General features: G+C 39.2%; 1 protein-coding gene and 1 long non-coding RNA gene across 2 annotated transcripts in view; both read right to left on the bottom strand.

Annotated features, from left to right (window-relative positions):
- Window positions 1–8,714, bottom strand: part of LOC103620959 (photoreceptor outer segment membrane glycoprotein 2) — an 11,343-nt gene extending 2,629 nt beyond the window's left edge. Inside the window, exons 1-3 of the mRNA XM_008639705.2 lie at window positions 8,511–8,714; window positions 4,690–5,358; window positions 601–847 (exon numbers count right to left, since the gene is read on the bottom strand). Of these exons, the coding sequence (XP_008637927.1) occupies window positions 601–847; window positions 4,690–5,270 (828 nt within the window). The 5' untranslated portion in view covers window positions 5,271–5,358; window positions 8,511–8,714. The remainder of the gene's footprint in view (window positions 1–600; window positions 848–4,689; window positions 5,359–8,510) is intronic.
- Window positions 8,715–14,401: 5,687 nt separating this feature from the next.
- Window positions 14,402–17,410, bottom strand: LOC108448552. Its single transcript, XR_001864476.1, has 2 exons — window positions 16,798–17,410; window positions 14,402–15,739 (listed from the first exon to the last, which is right to left on the bottom strand). It is a non-coding gene; the product is annotated as an uncharacterized LOC108448552 (long non-coding RNA).
- Window positions 17,411–17,419: the final 9 nt, after the last annotated feature.

Genomic DNA, 17,419 nt, shown 5'->3' with positions numbered 1-17,419 from the left:
TGCAGGTGTATAGCTTGCCTGTGATGCGCTTATTTTGTTTGCATAACCAGCAGCCTAATCTACTTCTAAAAGGATAATATGCCATGATTGCACATACTGTCTATATGGTGAAACTATGTAATGTAAAAAGGGGGCTTTGAGATATTAATAAAATGCTCAATTTTAACTATAAACAAAATTAATGCATTGAGCCAAAGACCTGCTCATATTTTTGTTAAAACTGACTTAAAACAACACTCAGACCTTCTCACCAGATTTCCTTGCAGTTGTATCACTGCATGTATCACCCTGTATCTGATCCCATAAATGCATGAGGGGAATATGCTATATTCTATTGAAAAAGCTCTATAAATATACAGAATTATATATATGGTTTCTGATAGTTCTCATCCTCAACAAGATTTACTTCTGCTCTGTGGACTTTGGGAAAGTTGTCTTTACTAAGGGAAACCCTGCAACACTCCTGAAGTGCTCGTGGACTTTGTACTGGATGCTGAGGCACTTCTCATATGTTACGCCGTCATCGTTTCCCATCCTAGAGAGCTCTTAATGAGACAGAAGACTGATTAATCTGATAGAGACTGTTTTTGTGAGACTCACCTCAAACAACCAAATAAGCAATGCTGCAATGCCAATGGATCTCATGATACCGGTGTAGTAATCCAGCAGGGCCTCTCTGCAGCCCTTCATCCAGATATTGAGCTCCTCTGTCAGGAAATCGTAGTTGTAGTGAGCACTGTTGTTTGTCAGCTGGTACTGGATGCAGGGCCGTGGGGAGCTGGGGTTGCAGCAGCTGAAGGGGACTCCATCCACCAAGAACTTCCCATCAACGTTGCTCTTCAGGCGGCTGCAACAGGACAAAGTTTGGGCATTACAAATGTGGTGTCAGCAGCAGGCAGTGCCTGTGATTTTAGAAAAGGAAATAACTGTGCTGCAATGTGTGCCTTTCCAACATAACAAAAGGAAAATGAGGGTATACTTTCAACAGGAAAAGTTGCTTACTGCAAAAAAATGGCATATTGGATTTGCTGTATTGAAGTGTGGTATAGCACAGTACCTCATGTGGTTCTTGGTTCTGTGCCACAAGACGTGTGAGTTCAGTGTTCATGGAGATGTTGCCTTTTTAGGTATCTTTGCGCTAAAAATACTAAAGGCAATTTTTGAACTTGTTTATCTTGGTGGAATTCTAATGGAAGTTGTGTCCCTGGAAATCCTGTGTTTCACTACTTTGGGATTGATTTTTCAATACAATCATTCCATGAGAGACATCCTAATGCAAGAATGACTTTGCATGCCACAGGAACTACTGGTGATTGTCTGCTGGCCTTTCATCACTGTACCTGTTGCAAGAGCTGGCTCAGCACATGTTTTGAGTCCAGTTCACAAAGGGGTTTCTACTTCTTGTAACTTTACTTTCTGTAACTTTAAAAAATGTATTTATTGCTAAAAATTATTCCTTTCCCTCCTCTATAAGATCAGAAGGAAAACAAGTGGGGAAAGAAGAAAGATAAAGAGGAATAAGAAAAAAAATCATAGGATGGGATGAGAACACAGTCTCAAATTAATCAAGATTTTCTGGAAGTTAAATGAATCCTTGACATCCATTTGCTTCAGAGAAAGAGATTTTCCAGAAACTGGAGAGTATCTTAGCTGTTGAGAGCCACTGTCACCCCTTGGGGAAGCAGCTGCTAAGCATGCATCTATTTTCATGCTCACTGCAAAAGGCTGATTTCCTGAGACAGCCCCATGGGTGAGAACCATGCCCTGGTTTATCAAGTCCAAGGCCCTTTACCCTTTGTAAAGGGGTCAGAATACATAAAAGAAAATTTTCACTTAGATATCCAGCTTTCACCAATTGCCAAGTTTAATACTTTCCAAAACTTATTAATTTATTAATGTTTGCAGATAAATTTGCAATAATTTTTGCAAATAATGTTTGCAAACTAATAATTTTCTGTTCCACTGCAGCTGATCTAAATTAGAGGGAAGGAAATCCAGTCCAGTCTTGTTCTGGAATTTGGGACTAAATCTAACCTTCAAATGAAACATAAGCTGCTAGGAAGCTCAGTATTTGTGTCAGTGCTGTGATGGCAGAATAATTGCTTTTATTTTATTGCTGTGAGCCTAGTAAAAACAACCTCCTTTTTTTTTTTTTTTTCCCCTCTTCTTCCCCCTTGTCCCCTTCTCTTTTTTTTTTTCTCCTTTTAATTTGGGTTGTAGTGTGTTTTGTTTATTTAAAATTCTCTCAAAAACATCTTCCTCGATGATCTTTCTAAGTAAGCCAGGAAGTTCATCTGCCATTTCCCACTTAGGAGCGCGATAGGCATGAATTCCTCTCCGTTTTCAAGTCTAGCTCTTCATTTTGTGGCCATCATGTCCCTGGTGATGGCAACAGAATGGAATCAATGCAAAAGAGTCCAAATAATCCACTGAAAGTAGACTGAAGTGTGTGAGCCGTGCTATGGGCATAGGCAGAACCAGGCACTGGAAGAGAAGGGAGCCAGAGAGGCACAAACTAGAAGGCTACAATGTGGTAGGAGAAAAAAAAGCTTGCAGAGGAGAGGAAGACTGGCACATTGTGAAAGGGAAGATTTTTACCTGGGCTGGCAAAATGCCCTCAATATTTCAGGGTATGGTATACATTTAATAACCCCAATATAGTACAGCATCTAAGATGGTTGAAATACAATCTCTTAAACTGGGTCTTAAGCTTTTCTTTTGATCCCAAGCATCAGTTTAAATACTTTTTTTCTTCCTGACGTTATAAAGAGGAATTCTCTTTCTACTGCCAACAGTAGCAGTTTCCAGACATAGGTTATGTCCTCCTGCCACTGTGTTTCCTCTGCTAGTGGCAAATTTTAAAATTATTTAATTTGTATCTTGGTACTTAATAGCATCTTGGTACTGTTAGAAGGGAGGACCTCAGTAAAAGACCTTGTGGAGCAAGACATTCACTGCTATTTGCTGTTGCAATCCGAAGTTGTTTTTACGGTATTGTAAAGCAAAAATTTGCTTTTGGGCAAAGATGATTTTTACCCAGCTGAAGCAATGGTAGGATTGTACTGCTGTAACCTGCCTCATGTTCCTACCAATCCCACTGACCGTTTCCATGCCTTGTCACATTGTGGTGCTGGCAATAGAGCTGTAGAAGAGAGGGGAGGGAAGAGGGTTGTGCAGGAAGGTGAAAAGTTCAGTTTTGCAAAGGTTACATCTGAGTTCACGGTATGTCAGATCTCACCTGCTTTGCCTCTTGATCTACAAACTACTAAATGATATACAGTAAAAGCTGAAACCAAGAAAGATTTGATTCCTTTTCCATCTTTCAGAACATTACTGGCTGGGCTTTTCTTCCAATGATTTCGTATCAAATGTTTCACTGTCATATTTTTGGAAGTCATGGTATAATTTGGTTATACAGTACTGCCTTGGATTCTGGCAATCAAGATGAAACTAACCAATCCATCCACAGCAAAAGAAATTCAGAAATTACTTTCCTCACACACATTTCACTGTCACCTTCTGCCTGAATGGGGCAAAGGTTAACTGACAGCGTATTCTCACAATAATGGCAGAGCACAGGGGACCCTGCAGAAGAAAAGAGGACTTAATTAAGACCCTGGGTAAAACATTACTGTTTCTGCCTGTCTCACAGAAATAAAAGGCAGTATAATTTACTTTTGACTTCACACTAAGCTTAAATTCCTGGGGATCATCTTTGTTGTCATGTCACTTTTCAGCATAGAACCAAGATTTAAAACAGCTCTGGACCACACTGTTCCGTGTGGCACTTTCTAACTTCTCTCTTGAGAATGCTTGTATAGCTTTATTTCCACAGACAAGTATCTTCTGTATGCTGATGCCCTCTTGTTTGTATTCTCCTAGGTCCTGCCTTCTGGTATTTGTAGCTCTCTATATACGCTTTGCTATGATGGCAGTTTCAAGTTGCGAATTCTGTAAAATTAAGGTCTTTAGCCTCCCTTCCCCTGACTTTATTGTCACTGATTTTTTAGATCAAAAACACAGCATTTGACAAATGCCAGTCAAGCTCTTTGCATTTGTCTTTCCTAGGAATACAAAGCTACTACTCTCTTGTCAGTGAAGACCTTTTTCAGCTTTAGAAGAATTATTACAGACTGGATTGTCTACTTTTGAAAGTTTTTAATTTTTACCTTGTCTGTAAGTATTACCACTCTTCTTTTTGAGCGTGTAATTTCATAGTTGCTACATCATGTGAAGCACCACCACCAAAAAGAAAGGGGGATTTCTGCTGTTTTATGCAGTTTACATGGTGTTTGGCGGTTTCTCACATGTGAACATACAGATTTGAACCTGGGATTGCAAAGTCTAATACCTTGAAGAAGGGTCTTCCAGTGCTTAGAATTGACTGTGCAATGTACTGCTAGTACAATCCTTTTTTTCTTACAGTTATCAGCTCACTATAACTGAAATTAAAATTTTGGGGTAGCTAATTCACCACGCTGAAAAAGGAGATACATCTTAGCTTTGCTTAGCATCCCTAAAGGCTTAGAAAAAGGTAGCTTTTGATTGTGCATGTATTTAGCATATTTTGTGAGTAACCTGGTCATTCAATATTTTTAAAATTAAGATACAAAGGTCCAGAAAAAAGGGCTTTCCATCTCAAAAGAGTTTTTCTCCTAGAATTTTTTGTTATGACTGATAAATACTTACTCCAGAACCTCCTTGGAAGCCATATTCAGATAACGAGGAGATACCCACTGAATTTCAAACCAGTCTCTAAAGCCATTGTTTCCACAGCAACGGAATCCAATTTGTAACAAATCCACTGTTTTCTTTAAGAAACATCGTCCAGGTATGTCTGTGTCTTTATAGAACTTAATGGCATCCCTCAGTCCCAGATAGAGAGACTCTTCCAGCTCATTCCTCATGGTATAGCACATAAGAGCACCCACCAGGATGCAGAAGGTAAAACAGAAGGTACATACAATGTATGGCAGCATTACTAGTTTCCATCGAGAGAACTTGTTTGCATCTGAGCAGTCGTAGCAGATTTTGCCACCCAGAAAGTTGATGATACATGCTATGACCCCTACAGAGATCAGCATGTTGGGGACAGAGTTAATGTCCCCTTTTGCCATCACTTCATTGCGCTTCTTGATCTCTATTTTCAGAAAGAGGCCAAGACTGAAGAGAATGATCCCACTCACTACAGAAACCCAGTTGAGGATCCATAAGACCTGAGCCAATTTATCCCTCTTGGTTTTGGTGAATTTGACTTTGAGGACAGCCATAGTCAGATGCGCATTAGGAAAAGAAGCACGGGTCAAGAGAAGCTTGTAAGCTGATTAGGAGCATGGATCCAAGGCACGCAGTAGAAATCTGAAGAAGAGAGAGAGAGAGATTACTGTCTGTTTGACTAGGTATTTATAGAGCCTACAAAAGAACTTCCTGTACAGCCTCACGCACTCTGAGTCCTGCCAAGCGAGTGCCCCAATGAAATTTATTGCTTAAATTTCATAACATTGTGAATCACTTAAAAATTCTAAGGACCAACTAGAACAATTTGCTTAAAAATAAGTAAATTGTACAAACAGTGACTCTGGATTCCTATGAAGTTTTGTCAAGACCAATTTTCTATGCAGACCTTCTGATATCCAAAATGTGGTCTGCTGTCTTTCCCTTCAGACGACTCCCAATGTCTTTCCCTTCTACTTGTTGCCTGATTTTTGACAATCATAGGTATTTATTATTCTTAGATTCCTGTGTTATGGTCAGGTTTGTGTTCAAAAGTTGATTAAATAAAACAAGCATACATATATACAGCCTTCTTTTTTTTCTTTCCTCTCCAGAAATCTTGCTTGTCTTGTTCCTAATTTAGCAACTCTCATCAGAGTGATTTTATACTATACAACTCTGTGTTATACAATTTTAGTCATTTTATTCCACTAAGACAATGGCATTTATAAACAGTAAAGTGTAATTCTGTAAGTCTCGGGAAATAGACATGTATAAGCGGCATAATAATTTTCTAAGTCAGTGGATGGTATTACTAAATAAAACTTGTATCAGCTGAAACAGCATGAAGAACACCTGCAGACAGACAAGCTGGACAGAAGTAGGGTTACACTGACCTGCTAAAGGATCCCCAGCTGCAGTGAAGCTTAACATTGGGTAAGCAGATTGTTGCAGAGTGCAGTTTAAAAAGGTAATGGAATCCCAGTGTCTTCATGTGTTTACATCTGAAGGAATCAATTCTATTTGTACAGGCAAGGAATAGGTTGTGTGATTCACATTAGGATATGGTTAAATATCTTGATGCATTATGATTTTAAGGCCTGTGAGATCTAATTATTTCAAGTTGCATTTATTTTCTCCTGCATTTACAGAGAAAACTAATCCCCCTCAAAGCTATTCAGCTCTGTGGGTTCTTTTGTACAATACAGAGAATAGTGTGCAAAATGTGCAATATTTTTCTTTACCAGTCTGTCTCCAAAGGTGTGGAGGCCAGCAGCTTTCTGAGTTTAAAAACAGGGTCCTAACTTTAATGATTAAGGCTGGTTATCAATTGTGGCTGAATATTGACTGTGATCATATTGTGATAATCATATAGATGATAGACACCTTACAGAGATGTCCAGAGAATAGTAATTTATAAAATTACAACACTCGCTTCACACTATTCTTCTCCAGTATTGTTCAAACCTCATTTGAAGAGATCATGCTCTGCTGGTACAGAATTAAGCCTCCCTATGAATTCAGCTGACAGCCTGCCTGCTAAGCCTGGAGATAGTATCTTTGATTGCTTCACCAGTTAAGCAGTTCGTGACTTGACCTTAAATAGCTGTAAATGATGGCTGCTAATAGATTTATTTGCCCCTGATTCTCAGGTCTCAGAGCTCACAACAGAGACAATCTGTTGTGAAATCTCCTGATTGCTGATACACAGTTCATGTTCAATGGTAGGCAAATATGAATTTATCACTCACTGCTTGTTTCTGTGAAACACATGTACATGTTTGAACAATGTCTCTAAATTGTTCAGCACACATTTAGTTACAGTGTCACTGAAAACACCCTACTTGCTAAACACACTTTGTTTTAACATTTGGACAAAAGTTGTAAACAGTTCTACTCTATGTAAAATTAATCTACTCCAGAGGCATTGTTGATTTTGGAAGATGTAGATTTGAGACTCTCATATTCTAACCTTAAAGAAATTTCAAGCTGAGTTCCATAAGCAGGGATACATTCAATCTCATATAGGTATTCTGATATAGCTCAATCCCAATTTTCAGGTGCCTGAAGTTAAAAAAAAGTAAAAAATTTCTCTGAAAGAAAAATTCTCCTAGCAATTCCTTGTCTCCAGAAATTCTCATGAGGTATTTTCAGCTTCCTTTGTGAAGTTTTAGTGTTGTTGTAAGATCAGATTTCATGGAATATTGACATTTATCTAACAGTGCTACCTGCGCCACAGCCCTCCAGCAGCATAAGCTCTGTGATTTCCTAGTGCCAGAGGAAAGGGATGGAATGACTGGTTGTTGTAGTTCAATAACCACTTGTTGACTGACCCTGGCTGTCACTGATATGCTTGGGATTGATCTTTGGAGACACTGTGCTTCTCATGAAACCTTGAATGCATTGAGTCTGGGGCAGAAGAACAAGTTATCTGTTCTGTTCCTTGTTCCTACCTTCTACATGGATACTTAAGATTATTTTCACCTATGCTAACAGTTTACTGAATTTATTTCAGATAAGAAGACTCTCTTCACATAATAATGAATTTTGTAAATACACCATAACATTATTCTTTCCCTGTTTAATAAAGTATTGAATACATTTATTAGCATGAGATGTATTGCAACACACACACACACACACAGCTGCATAGTATAATTTTTTGAGCCCCATGGAAAAAGTTTTTCCAGCTGAAAGAACAGAAGTGCAGTTATGAGCTGTAAGTGTTAGTCTGTTCTTCTCCAAGTCGTGTTTGGCAGCAGGCTACTGTAAAGCCACAATTGCTCCCAGCACTTCAGTGGAAATAACACCTCTGTCAAAGTTCTTAGGATGCTTTTCACGTGAGCCACTCCAGAGTTATGAATCTTATTCACACAGACATGTTTTCCCTGGCTATGGGAGAGTAAACCGGATTTTATTCTATAAAGGGAGAAATACTTCTTTCAACAAAAGAAGCCAAATAAATGTGGAAATCTCTCCCATAATATCAATACTGTTCTCAAGCTTTCCTTGTCTAATGCAAGCTTGCCTAACTTAAAACACAGCTTCCATCACCATACAATGCTTTCAAGATGTCACCTAGATGGTCCTTTGCTATCAAATTCTCCTGACTACATTGAACAAGGCATGGCACAGCTATTTATTTATAACATTTACATATTAGATACGAATTGTTCAAAGAAATTTGGCGATTTAGTCATAAACAAACCACATCTTATCTTACTGATTTTGCTAAAATGTGCCATTTTAGCTAAACACACATTGCTATTTGTGATATTGTAAAAGAAACCACTAACCTGCTTCAGAGGACTGAACAGGGTCTTGAAACTGGTAACTTGCTGAATACAAGGGAGACAATATGTGAATTGGACATTTTGAGGATGACTGAAATACTGATTTCTCGATGTCTCTGTCGTGGCTCTGTCTTGACACTGACTCACCAGTGGAGATGGCGAAAACCACTTCAACTCTCCTGCCTGTGCTAATCTCTCTTTCATCTCTAATCGTAGCTAAGAGATTTATTTCAAGGGTCTTATGCCACCAGATTAAAGCCTGCAAAACAGGCCACTTAGAGTGTGAACTGAGATCTCACCAACAAAATGGTTTATATGACTTTCTTCTACCTTTTTACCCTGCTGGAGATTTGGGCTAGTAAGCAACAGAGACTGTTTTTCAGTGCCTGCTAATGTCTTCAATATCTCTTAATTTGTACTTAACAATAAATATGCCTCCAAAGGAGAGAAGAATGAGAATAATGAAACTTTGTGATTCTGTGGGAAGGGAAAATCTATCTTACGCAACTATCATTTATATCCACTATTATGTTCCTTACCCATCACTCCGGTTTTTTTTGCTTTGGATAGAATTTTCTGTTCTCTGTGTATTGAATGTGACTGTCCAAGAAAAGAATTCAAGTAACCAAGAGCAATTGAATCATCCTGCATGATTCACGGTAGGTTCTGGTTTGGGAAGCTTTCCAGATTGAAGAACAATCTAGTAGAAACCTCTGTCCTAGTCTCTTATCTAGCTCTCTTCCAAGCCAGAAGCAAAAGTATCATGTCCTTGGCATTTCTGAGCCTAGCATGTAGCAATTTGTGGGCCAGACATGGCTGGTTTGAAATGGAAACAGTGGTAGCAACACACTGACTCTGCAGCAATGCTTGGTCAAGTTAGAAGTGATGTTGGTACCAGAACTAAATCCCTAAGCAGGAGCAGGTTTGAGCAATAGCGTCTGTACCTGTAACACCTTGGCACAGCAGAGAGTTCAGTGGGCACAAGACTGACTGCAAGGGACCCTGCACCAGGCATTGTAAATGTGTATTAAAATGCTCAGAAGTGTAAACTGTCCTCTCCAAACTTACGATGAGCAATAAACCCTGATATGAATGTGATTCTAACTCTGTATTCTGGCAGTACACTGGCTCTATCTCGCCGGTGTCCTAGTGATTCAGAGCATATGTGATACATCTGGGACCTGTTGGACCTACTGCATATGGACCACACAAATGCTTGCATATGATCAAATACACCCCAACTGCACTGAATTAATCCTGTGCACATGAGTCGTTCGTGCTTTGGACTTGCAGCAGTGGTGCAGACCACAGGGAATATGTTAGATCTGTTCAAACATCTATGTGTGTACAGATCAACTCTACAGAAGCATATTCAACAGGTATAATGTATTCCTTGGCTACAGCACAAGTACACAAATGTACACATTTTGTTCTGGCTGGGATGTGATATATCAGAAATCCTGGACAAATGGCTGAAGTCCTTTTCTATGCTTAAAGACCACTTGTGAAAACTCTCCCCATCTGCAGAACTCCAAACGTGCTATCCCTGAGTATTAGAAAGTGTTACTGCCTCAGTTACCTAGTAGCAGAAAACTGCACCTTCCCCGTGGCAGCTTTCCAACACAAACCTCGTACTCACATGCATGGAAGCAAGCAAGCAGGAGATGGCAGTGCTGCTGTAGGAAGGCTTTTTCTACAGTACAGTGCAAGAAGCTTTTTTTTTTTTTTAAATTAGAGAGATTAGAGGTCATTCTCACAGCTAATGGAAGCTCAAGAATGCCTCATTGTAAGAAATTACTTAAATCCAATCTTAATGCAATTAGAGGTCAGTGCTGTATTTTTTGTTCCATCTCATTTTTGGAAATGGCTTCAGCTGCAAATGTAGTATCAAAAGTTGAATTATTCAGAAATTAGTTCTGTGTTATAGCAGTCTATAATTAACCATGATGCACTTTTCTTGCAGACCTTTGGGAAACCTGGACATCACGACCATGGAGTAGCATTTTGTAACTTGCAGGAGTGGTTGCACATGGGGGATTGCATCTATCACCCAGCGGTATAGAAAGAGGTCATACATTTTCCTGCTAACAGTGGAGATTGCTGTGCTATTGTTTTGGATCCGGAAGAGGTAAATTTAGCCTCTAAATTTAAGGTAAATTTAAAGTGTTTGCCTAATTACTTATCTATTTAGTACCATTCATATATAAGTCCACAGGCAAGGACAGATGTGTTATGAATCAGTGTAATGAAATAACTAGTTGGGATGATGCAAAGTTTAATTTTACATCTAGTTTCCAAAAATTAATGTTTTATTTTTATATTTGGATGGCTTTTCATTTCACCTTTTATTTAATGTAAATGACAACTAATGATCCAAGATTTTTGAGTACTGGACTGAAACTGGAAACACTTGGTGAATCTGATGGAAGCAAGTACTGTACAACTTTTCCTTCTGATCTGGGGCAAGTCCATATTCAGGAAGATATTCTCACTGATATGTTGTAATGGGGAGAGGGCATGAGCAACCATCTGCTTTTTTTGGCTTTTGTAAAATTGTGAACCACATGGTAGATACTGAGAGACCTAAGTTATTAAGCAAATAGAAGCAACAGAGTCTTTGAAGAACATTCATTTCTCAATTACATTTTTTAACTTTTAGGGAGGAAATATAGTGGTATTTAGATGATTACTGTTGTTTTAGCAGATAAAGATACCTAAGTTAAGTCATGACATCTGAAAGTCTTATGGAATTGCAGAGTTGGCAGAGGGAATGTCAAAACACAAAGGCATGGAGTAATGGCAATATGCAATAATTTAAAAGGACAGAGTTTGTACATTAAAATGACACAAAGCTTATTGAAAACTAAGTCAGTTATATTTTTTTACAACTACAGCTCTACACTGTACTACAGTTGTACCAGAAGACCCACTGTACTATGTTCCATGAAAAATATGAATACTATAACTGTAGCTCATCTAATTGCCTGAAGAACATCACAGATTAAACACATCAGAAAAAGAAGTACTACATTTTTCAGATGTGTAAAGGTTATAACAATATGGATGCTGAAATCAGTCTCAGGCAAAAAGGAAATTATAGCAGACCTACATGAACTGTACTGCACATATACAGCTTGTCATTCAGGGTCCTGTGTATTGCAGGAAAATCCATGGAAGTACCTGCCAGGCTGGCTCTGATTTCAATCCATAGGAGCTGTACTGTCCACAGTCTCTGAGTCATCCACTCATGACTCATGGTGAGTCATTACAAATGGAAAACTAAGGCACAAGAAATAGTGTATTCACCTTAAAATCAGACAAGCAGTCTATAGCACAGCTGGAAGTGAACATGTATTTTAAATTGGTTGGTAACCTAAAACTTTCATCTTGGCTGTAACTTCTTTCTGAAGACTAGAATCCATTTTTACCACCTTAATCATAATTAGACCATGCAGCAATCTTGCTTTTCACTTTTGTACCTTATTGACTATGGATCTTATCCTCACAAGCCAGGTATCAGGAAGCCTTTTACAGAATGGAATTACACACCTATTATGAGGCCTGGCAACAGAATTCTCTTTACATAATGAAGTAAAATTTTCCTTTTTTAATTCCACATCTCATAGCATCAATACTTTGGTGTGCTACACTATCAACTGACCCTTCCTCCCCTAGCAAAGTAGTCAGACATACGCTGTCACATTTCTCCTTGAAGAGACCTCCTAAACTAATCAGTACCTATTCTCAGCTTACTATAAACCTGATGTTGATGCTATTTTTCTCTAGACATCATGTAAACTGAACAATATTACTCAGGACATCTTATAGGGAATTAGAGATCCTTTTGGAAAGAAAAGACAGTTAATAAGAAAGAAAAAAGAATAAACTCAAGGGAGTTTCTGAAGCTGTAAAATAGACAAAAGCCAGAAGACAGACACAGTGCTCTTAGAGCTTTTCCAAGATCCATCTGTCCCTTGACTGGTGACTTCATGCTTGTTGACAGTGTTGAGAAATCATGATTTGTGAAAAAAGACTGAAGGAACTCAGATGCTTTAGTGTAGAGAAGACTGATGGTGAGAGGTGAAAACAGCGTTCAAATAATTTTATAGGTAGTTGCACAGAGGAAAGGAATAAATTCCTTTGGTGATAGGATATGAGGAGAATAATGGGTGAAATAATTATTTTAGTGAGAATAGCAAAATAGCCCATAAGAAACCCCTTATTTTCAACAATACTTTTGGAACAGGTTGACAAACACTGTCCAGGAGTGTTGTAGGAGGACAGTTGGTCCATCCCTGGAAAAAGGGTTGAACTAAATGTCTCAAGGTCTGCGACTTTTCATTTGCTATTAACTAGATACCTGTTTAAACATCTACAAAACTAGGTAGGAGCTTTCTCATCTTTGGCTGATACTTCCTTTGCTACTTGACTTTTGCCAGAAATGTGAACGTATCAAATGTGTTTGCCTTTCTACTCTTCAGTGAAAGCATTGTTTCCACCTCCATTTATATATGAATTTTAGTTACAATTTTCAACAATTTTTCAATTCTAGGAGTTGGTGTATGTTAACTTACTGACTAAACAAACCTGTGAATTTTCCATCTCTATTAAGTCTGGTCATCCTGCTATCTATATCCTCCTTTTATTTTTTCTTTCTTTCTCTCTCTTTTTTTCCTGACATCTGACTGCCCAAAAATTTTTCTGGAGCTTTTTCTTCTACTTCTGTAATCAGCTAAGTAGAAACATTATTCAGAACTTCTGACTCAAACAGAAATAAATAAATAACTCCAAGACCCCAAAGTCCAGGCAAGGAAGTTCCAATGGAAGTGCTTGAAACCAATGAGTCTGGACTTTGCAGGATGAGTCATCTACTCCCATACATGCTTATTTGAAGAAAGTAACAGCAGAGTTCAGAAGTTCTTGCACATTGATAATCATGCTGCCCTTCTCCATCACAGACATATGCATATGTTTGTGTATAGGTGCAGGTTTAAATTTTTAAACATTCCTTGAAAAAAAATTAGATCATTCCTTTCAGACAAAAACTATTGATGAAAATTCTCACATCTCCCTTACCCCACAAAAAAGAAGACTTCTAGGAAAGCAAACTTATTTTTTCATTGCTATACCTCATGCAGCCTATGGAAGCAGAAGTTGCAAGCACTAGAAAGTTGTGTTCCATCTATAGACGTCTCTGGATGGTCTGATCTATTTCTTCAAACAAAAAAGATATTAGAAGTTTATATGTGGGTATTTTCTCATTCTCTGTTCTTTTTTAAATGTAAAAATAATAAAAGATAGAGCTGTGTCTAGTTGGGCCCAGAAACAGTTTGCTGTCACTTTGGTCTTTACAGGCTTGTTTATTTATTTTTTTTAAACTTAGACCAGTTCTATTTATTGCCTCATTACATGATTTAATACTTATTATATTCAATCTTAATAAATTATGCATCATATTTATAATTATTAAATAGAAAAAATATCTATATTAAGATGTAAGAATATCTTTACATGACTGGGGATTGTTTTTCATACCGTCAAACTTATTAGAAAATTGTATTCATTGCCATGCACATACCAGCCCAACTAAATTTTTGGTTCACATCTTTCTCTAGCAACTATGTGGTTATAATAAAGTTTGGCCTGGCAAGCCTTTGGAATTCAGAGTAATTTCTGACAGTAATCCTCCTGCTCTCTAACTTCAGAGTCTTGGTGTGCAGTACTTTTCTTCTTGCAGTCTATAGCCAAGTGAGACATTTAGGATTGAATTAAGACAACACGCTCTGTTGTGGTTTAATCCCAGGTAGCAACTGAGTCCCAGCAGCTGCTTGCTCATTCCCCCACCCCTGCACCAGTGAGAAAAAAAGTGGATAGAAAAGGCAAACTTCATGGGCTGAGATACAAACAATTTTAATAATTGAAAGAAAATATAAAAGATAATAATCATTAGTCGCTACTACTACTACTAATTGCAATGAAAAGGAGAGAGAAATAAAACCCAAGAGAAATAAGTGATGCACAATACAATTGTTTACCACCCACTGACCAATGCCCAGCCTGTCCCCCAGCAGCCATTGGTTCCTCATGGCCAACTCCTTCCCTATTAATATACTGGGCATGATGTTCTGTGGTATGAAATATCCCTTTGGACAGTTTGGGCCAGCTGTCCTGGCCGTGTTCCCCTCCATTCTTGGGCACCTCCTCACTAGCAGAGCACAGGAAGCTGAAACATCCTTGATTTATAGTAAGAACAACTCAAAACCAACTAAAACATCTGCCTGCTGTCAACATTATTCTCATACTAAATCCAGCTCTGTACCAGTTACTATAAAGAAAATTACTTCTATCCCATCTGAAACCAGGACAGTTTGCTTTACTGATTTATTTTGCACCACCTGAGATACTTAAAAATCTCCAGAACAAACACAGAGGTGCCCATCTGCTGTGGTTTACAGCTGCTGACTAACAGCTACAAAAAGAGACACATTTTTACATTGAGATAGCCAACTACAGCTAACAATGTAAGAGCTGACGAAAGGGCATAGGACAGTTTTTGGCTCAGGGTAACTTCCCCCAAGGGAAATAAACACATTGCATCTACGCTAAACTACGTGTACTATCAAAAAAAATGGGGGAGAGAAAGAAAAAATAGAAGAAACTAGAGTAGCTCAATTTCATATTCATATTTACATAGAGATTTTAATGTGCTGGTGGTTTTTTGGGTTTGGTTGTTTGGGATACTTTGGTGTGTGGTAAAGATATTCTGCAAGTTTGCACTGACAGAGGAAGTGCTGGTATCCGTTATACTTACCAACATCTCTGAACCTAAAATAGTAGAACAGAAAGCATTGAAGAACTTCTTGGTGTATTTCTGGAGCAGTGAGTTAAAAAAGATTAGATCTTTTCTGTAAGGACTTCCTTCACATAAGTGGAAACAGATTTTCCCTTTGAAAAGTCTCAGTTTTAGTTTATTTTATTCCCTGCTTGACTTCTATTTGAACCATTCGGGTTTTGTCTGCTTATGAAGATCACATGGTAATTTGGAAACTTACAGATCACTGTACTTTGACTGATGATGAAGGAAAGGCTCTTTGGTCTTTTAAAGCTTTCAGTGAGCTAAGAAGACGTGTACACCTGGTGTGATTCCCATGATAATATGCATGTCCATTGTATTAGATAATGAATTAACTTGTGAAGTTCCAAAGTGATGAGAGAAACTATGCCCTGTGGATCTGCAATGAACAGGTAAACAGACAAACCAGATAAACAAGTTTGTTAAGGCCTTTCTGTTCTCTTTAATTGAATCAGAAAATTCTCCTGAGAATTGTACACCTCAGGCAACATGTCAATTATTTGGGGAACAATAAAACACTTCACAGACAGATTCATATTCACAAGCTCCTCATTACATTTAGCATACAGCAAGTTTTGTTGGCAAAACTTATTTACTTAAAATAAGAGGTGGTTAGGATATTTATCTACCTTCAGTTATAATCTCGGAGGAAAAACACTGTCTACTTTAGAGTGAACGTGAAAAAAAAATTATTTGTTTGCTGCATAAGAAGAGCTGTTTATCCTAGAATAACTGTCACCTTTGCAATTTGCCTTTAAGACAGATTTGAAAGAATATGTAGTTTCAGTAGAATATTTTCCATCTGAGAAATTGTAAGTGCCTTTTAAAGGTAAGCAAAACTTGTAACTCCATTTTGTAACCCAGGTAAAGATATACTATTGTGGAAAAAAGGTGCAACTCTTTCCACCTATTACCATCAACATTGGTTCATTTCTATTCACAAAATGAACATTTCTTCAGTCTATCAGCTTTGTTATTAACTGCTTCAATTGTTAGGACACATAATACACATATGCATTCACTACATATAGAGAAGCATATGCTTATCACCAGTGTTTATCCACACCGCTATGACTGGTGGCCCGCTGCTTGAGGCAGTTCCCTTTGCGAGGGAAGAAGCATCTTCCTGAAGCTGACACTGAGCAACTCGCAACTGTTTGGGTTCATTGCTAGGTTTGGTTCACAGCTCCCACTTCTGGGTAACTCAACTATAAACTATCAGCGCTAAAATCTTCCTTTTCATAAAGTAGCAGTAGGAGATACTGTTTCCTAACCCTACTCTTCAACTATGATCTCCTTGTTATGAATGAAGAAAGGGCTTAAATTATTCACGCTGTCTTCTTATCTGGCTGGCAGTAGGGAAATAAAGGCACTTTTTTTTTTTTTCCTGCTTAAGGAAACTTCACACGAGGGAAACACTACGGTGTTTTTACTCACTTCATACAAGCTACTGTGAGCACAGCAAATCTGTCCTTCCTCCTTCCCACAGAACAGGTCTCTCCTAGCTGTTGGTCTGCCAGATGGATCCGGGCTCTGGGCTGACACTGTGGCCTACAAACGAGTCCTGTGGGCTGTTGTGCGATGATGGCACCCACCGAGGAGCGCCCGCTCCGTGGCCTCACGAGGCTCGAGAGTCCTGCCTGCAGTAAGGAATAACCAGTGAGAGCGGGAAGGCTTCCCTTCGAATGCCGTACTCACCTAGGCACGGGACACATCCACTGTTTCCTACTGTCACTGAGCGGAGCCCAGGGGTGACAGCCCTGCTGCGCTCCCGCAGGGGACAGAGGTCCCCGAGGCGACGCCCGGTCACCCGCCTCCCCCAACCCGGCCTCTCCTTCCTCAGCCCTCTCGCCCCGCCCGCGGCCGGGCAGCAGACTGCACCCATCAGGCCCTGGGCAGTCCGCCCAGGTACGGACAGCGCGGCCGAGCTCCGACTGCTGATGCGGAGGCGGCACCGCAGCGAGGACCCAGCTTCCCCCCCGGGGGCGGCCCTGCGGCGGTGAGCGCCCAGGGCCAGCGCCGGCCTCCCGCACGGCCGCCGCCCCCCGGGAACTCCCCC

The sequence above is a fragment of the Corvus brachyrhynchos genome, unplaced genomic scaffold (assembly GCF_000691975.1).
Source record: "Corvus brachyrhynchos isolate BGI_N302 unplaced genomic scaffold, ASM69197v1 scaffold115, whole genome shotgun sequence".
Taxonomy (NCBI): Eukaryota; Metazoa; Chordata; class Aves; order Passeriformes; family Corvidae; genus Corvus; species Corvus brachyrhynchos.
Note: the sequence above shows the minus strand (reverse complement) of the source record. Positions and strands in the feature narration are given on the sequence as shown.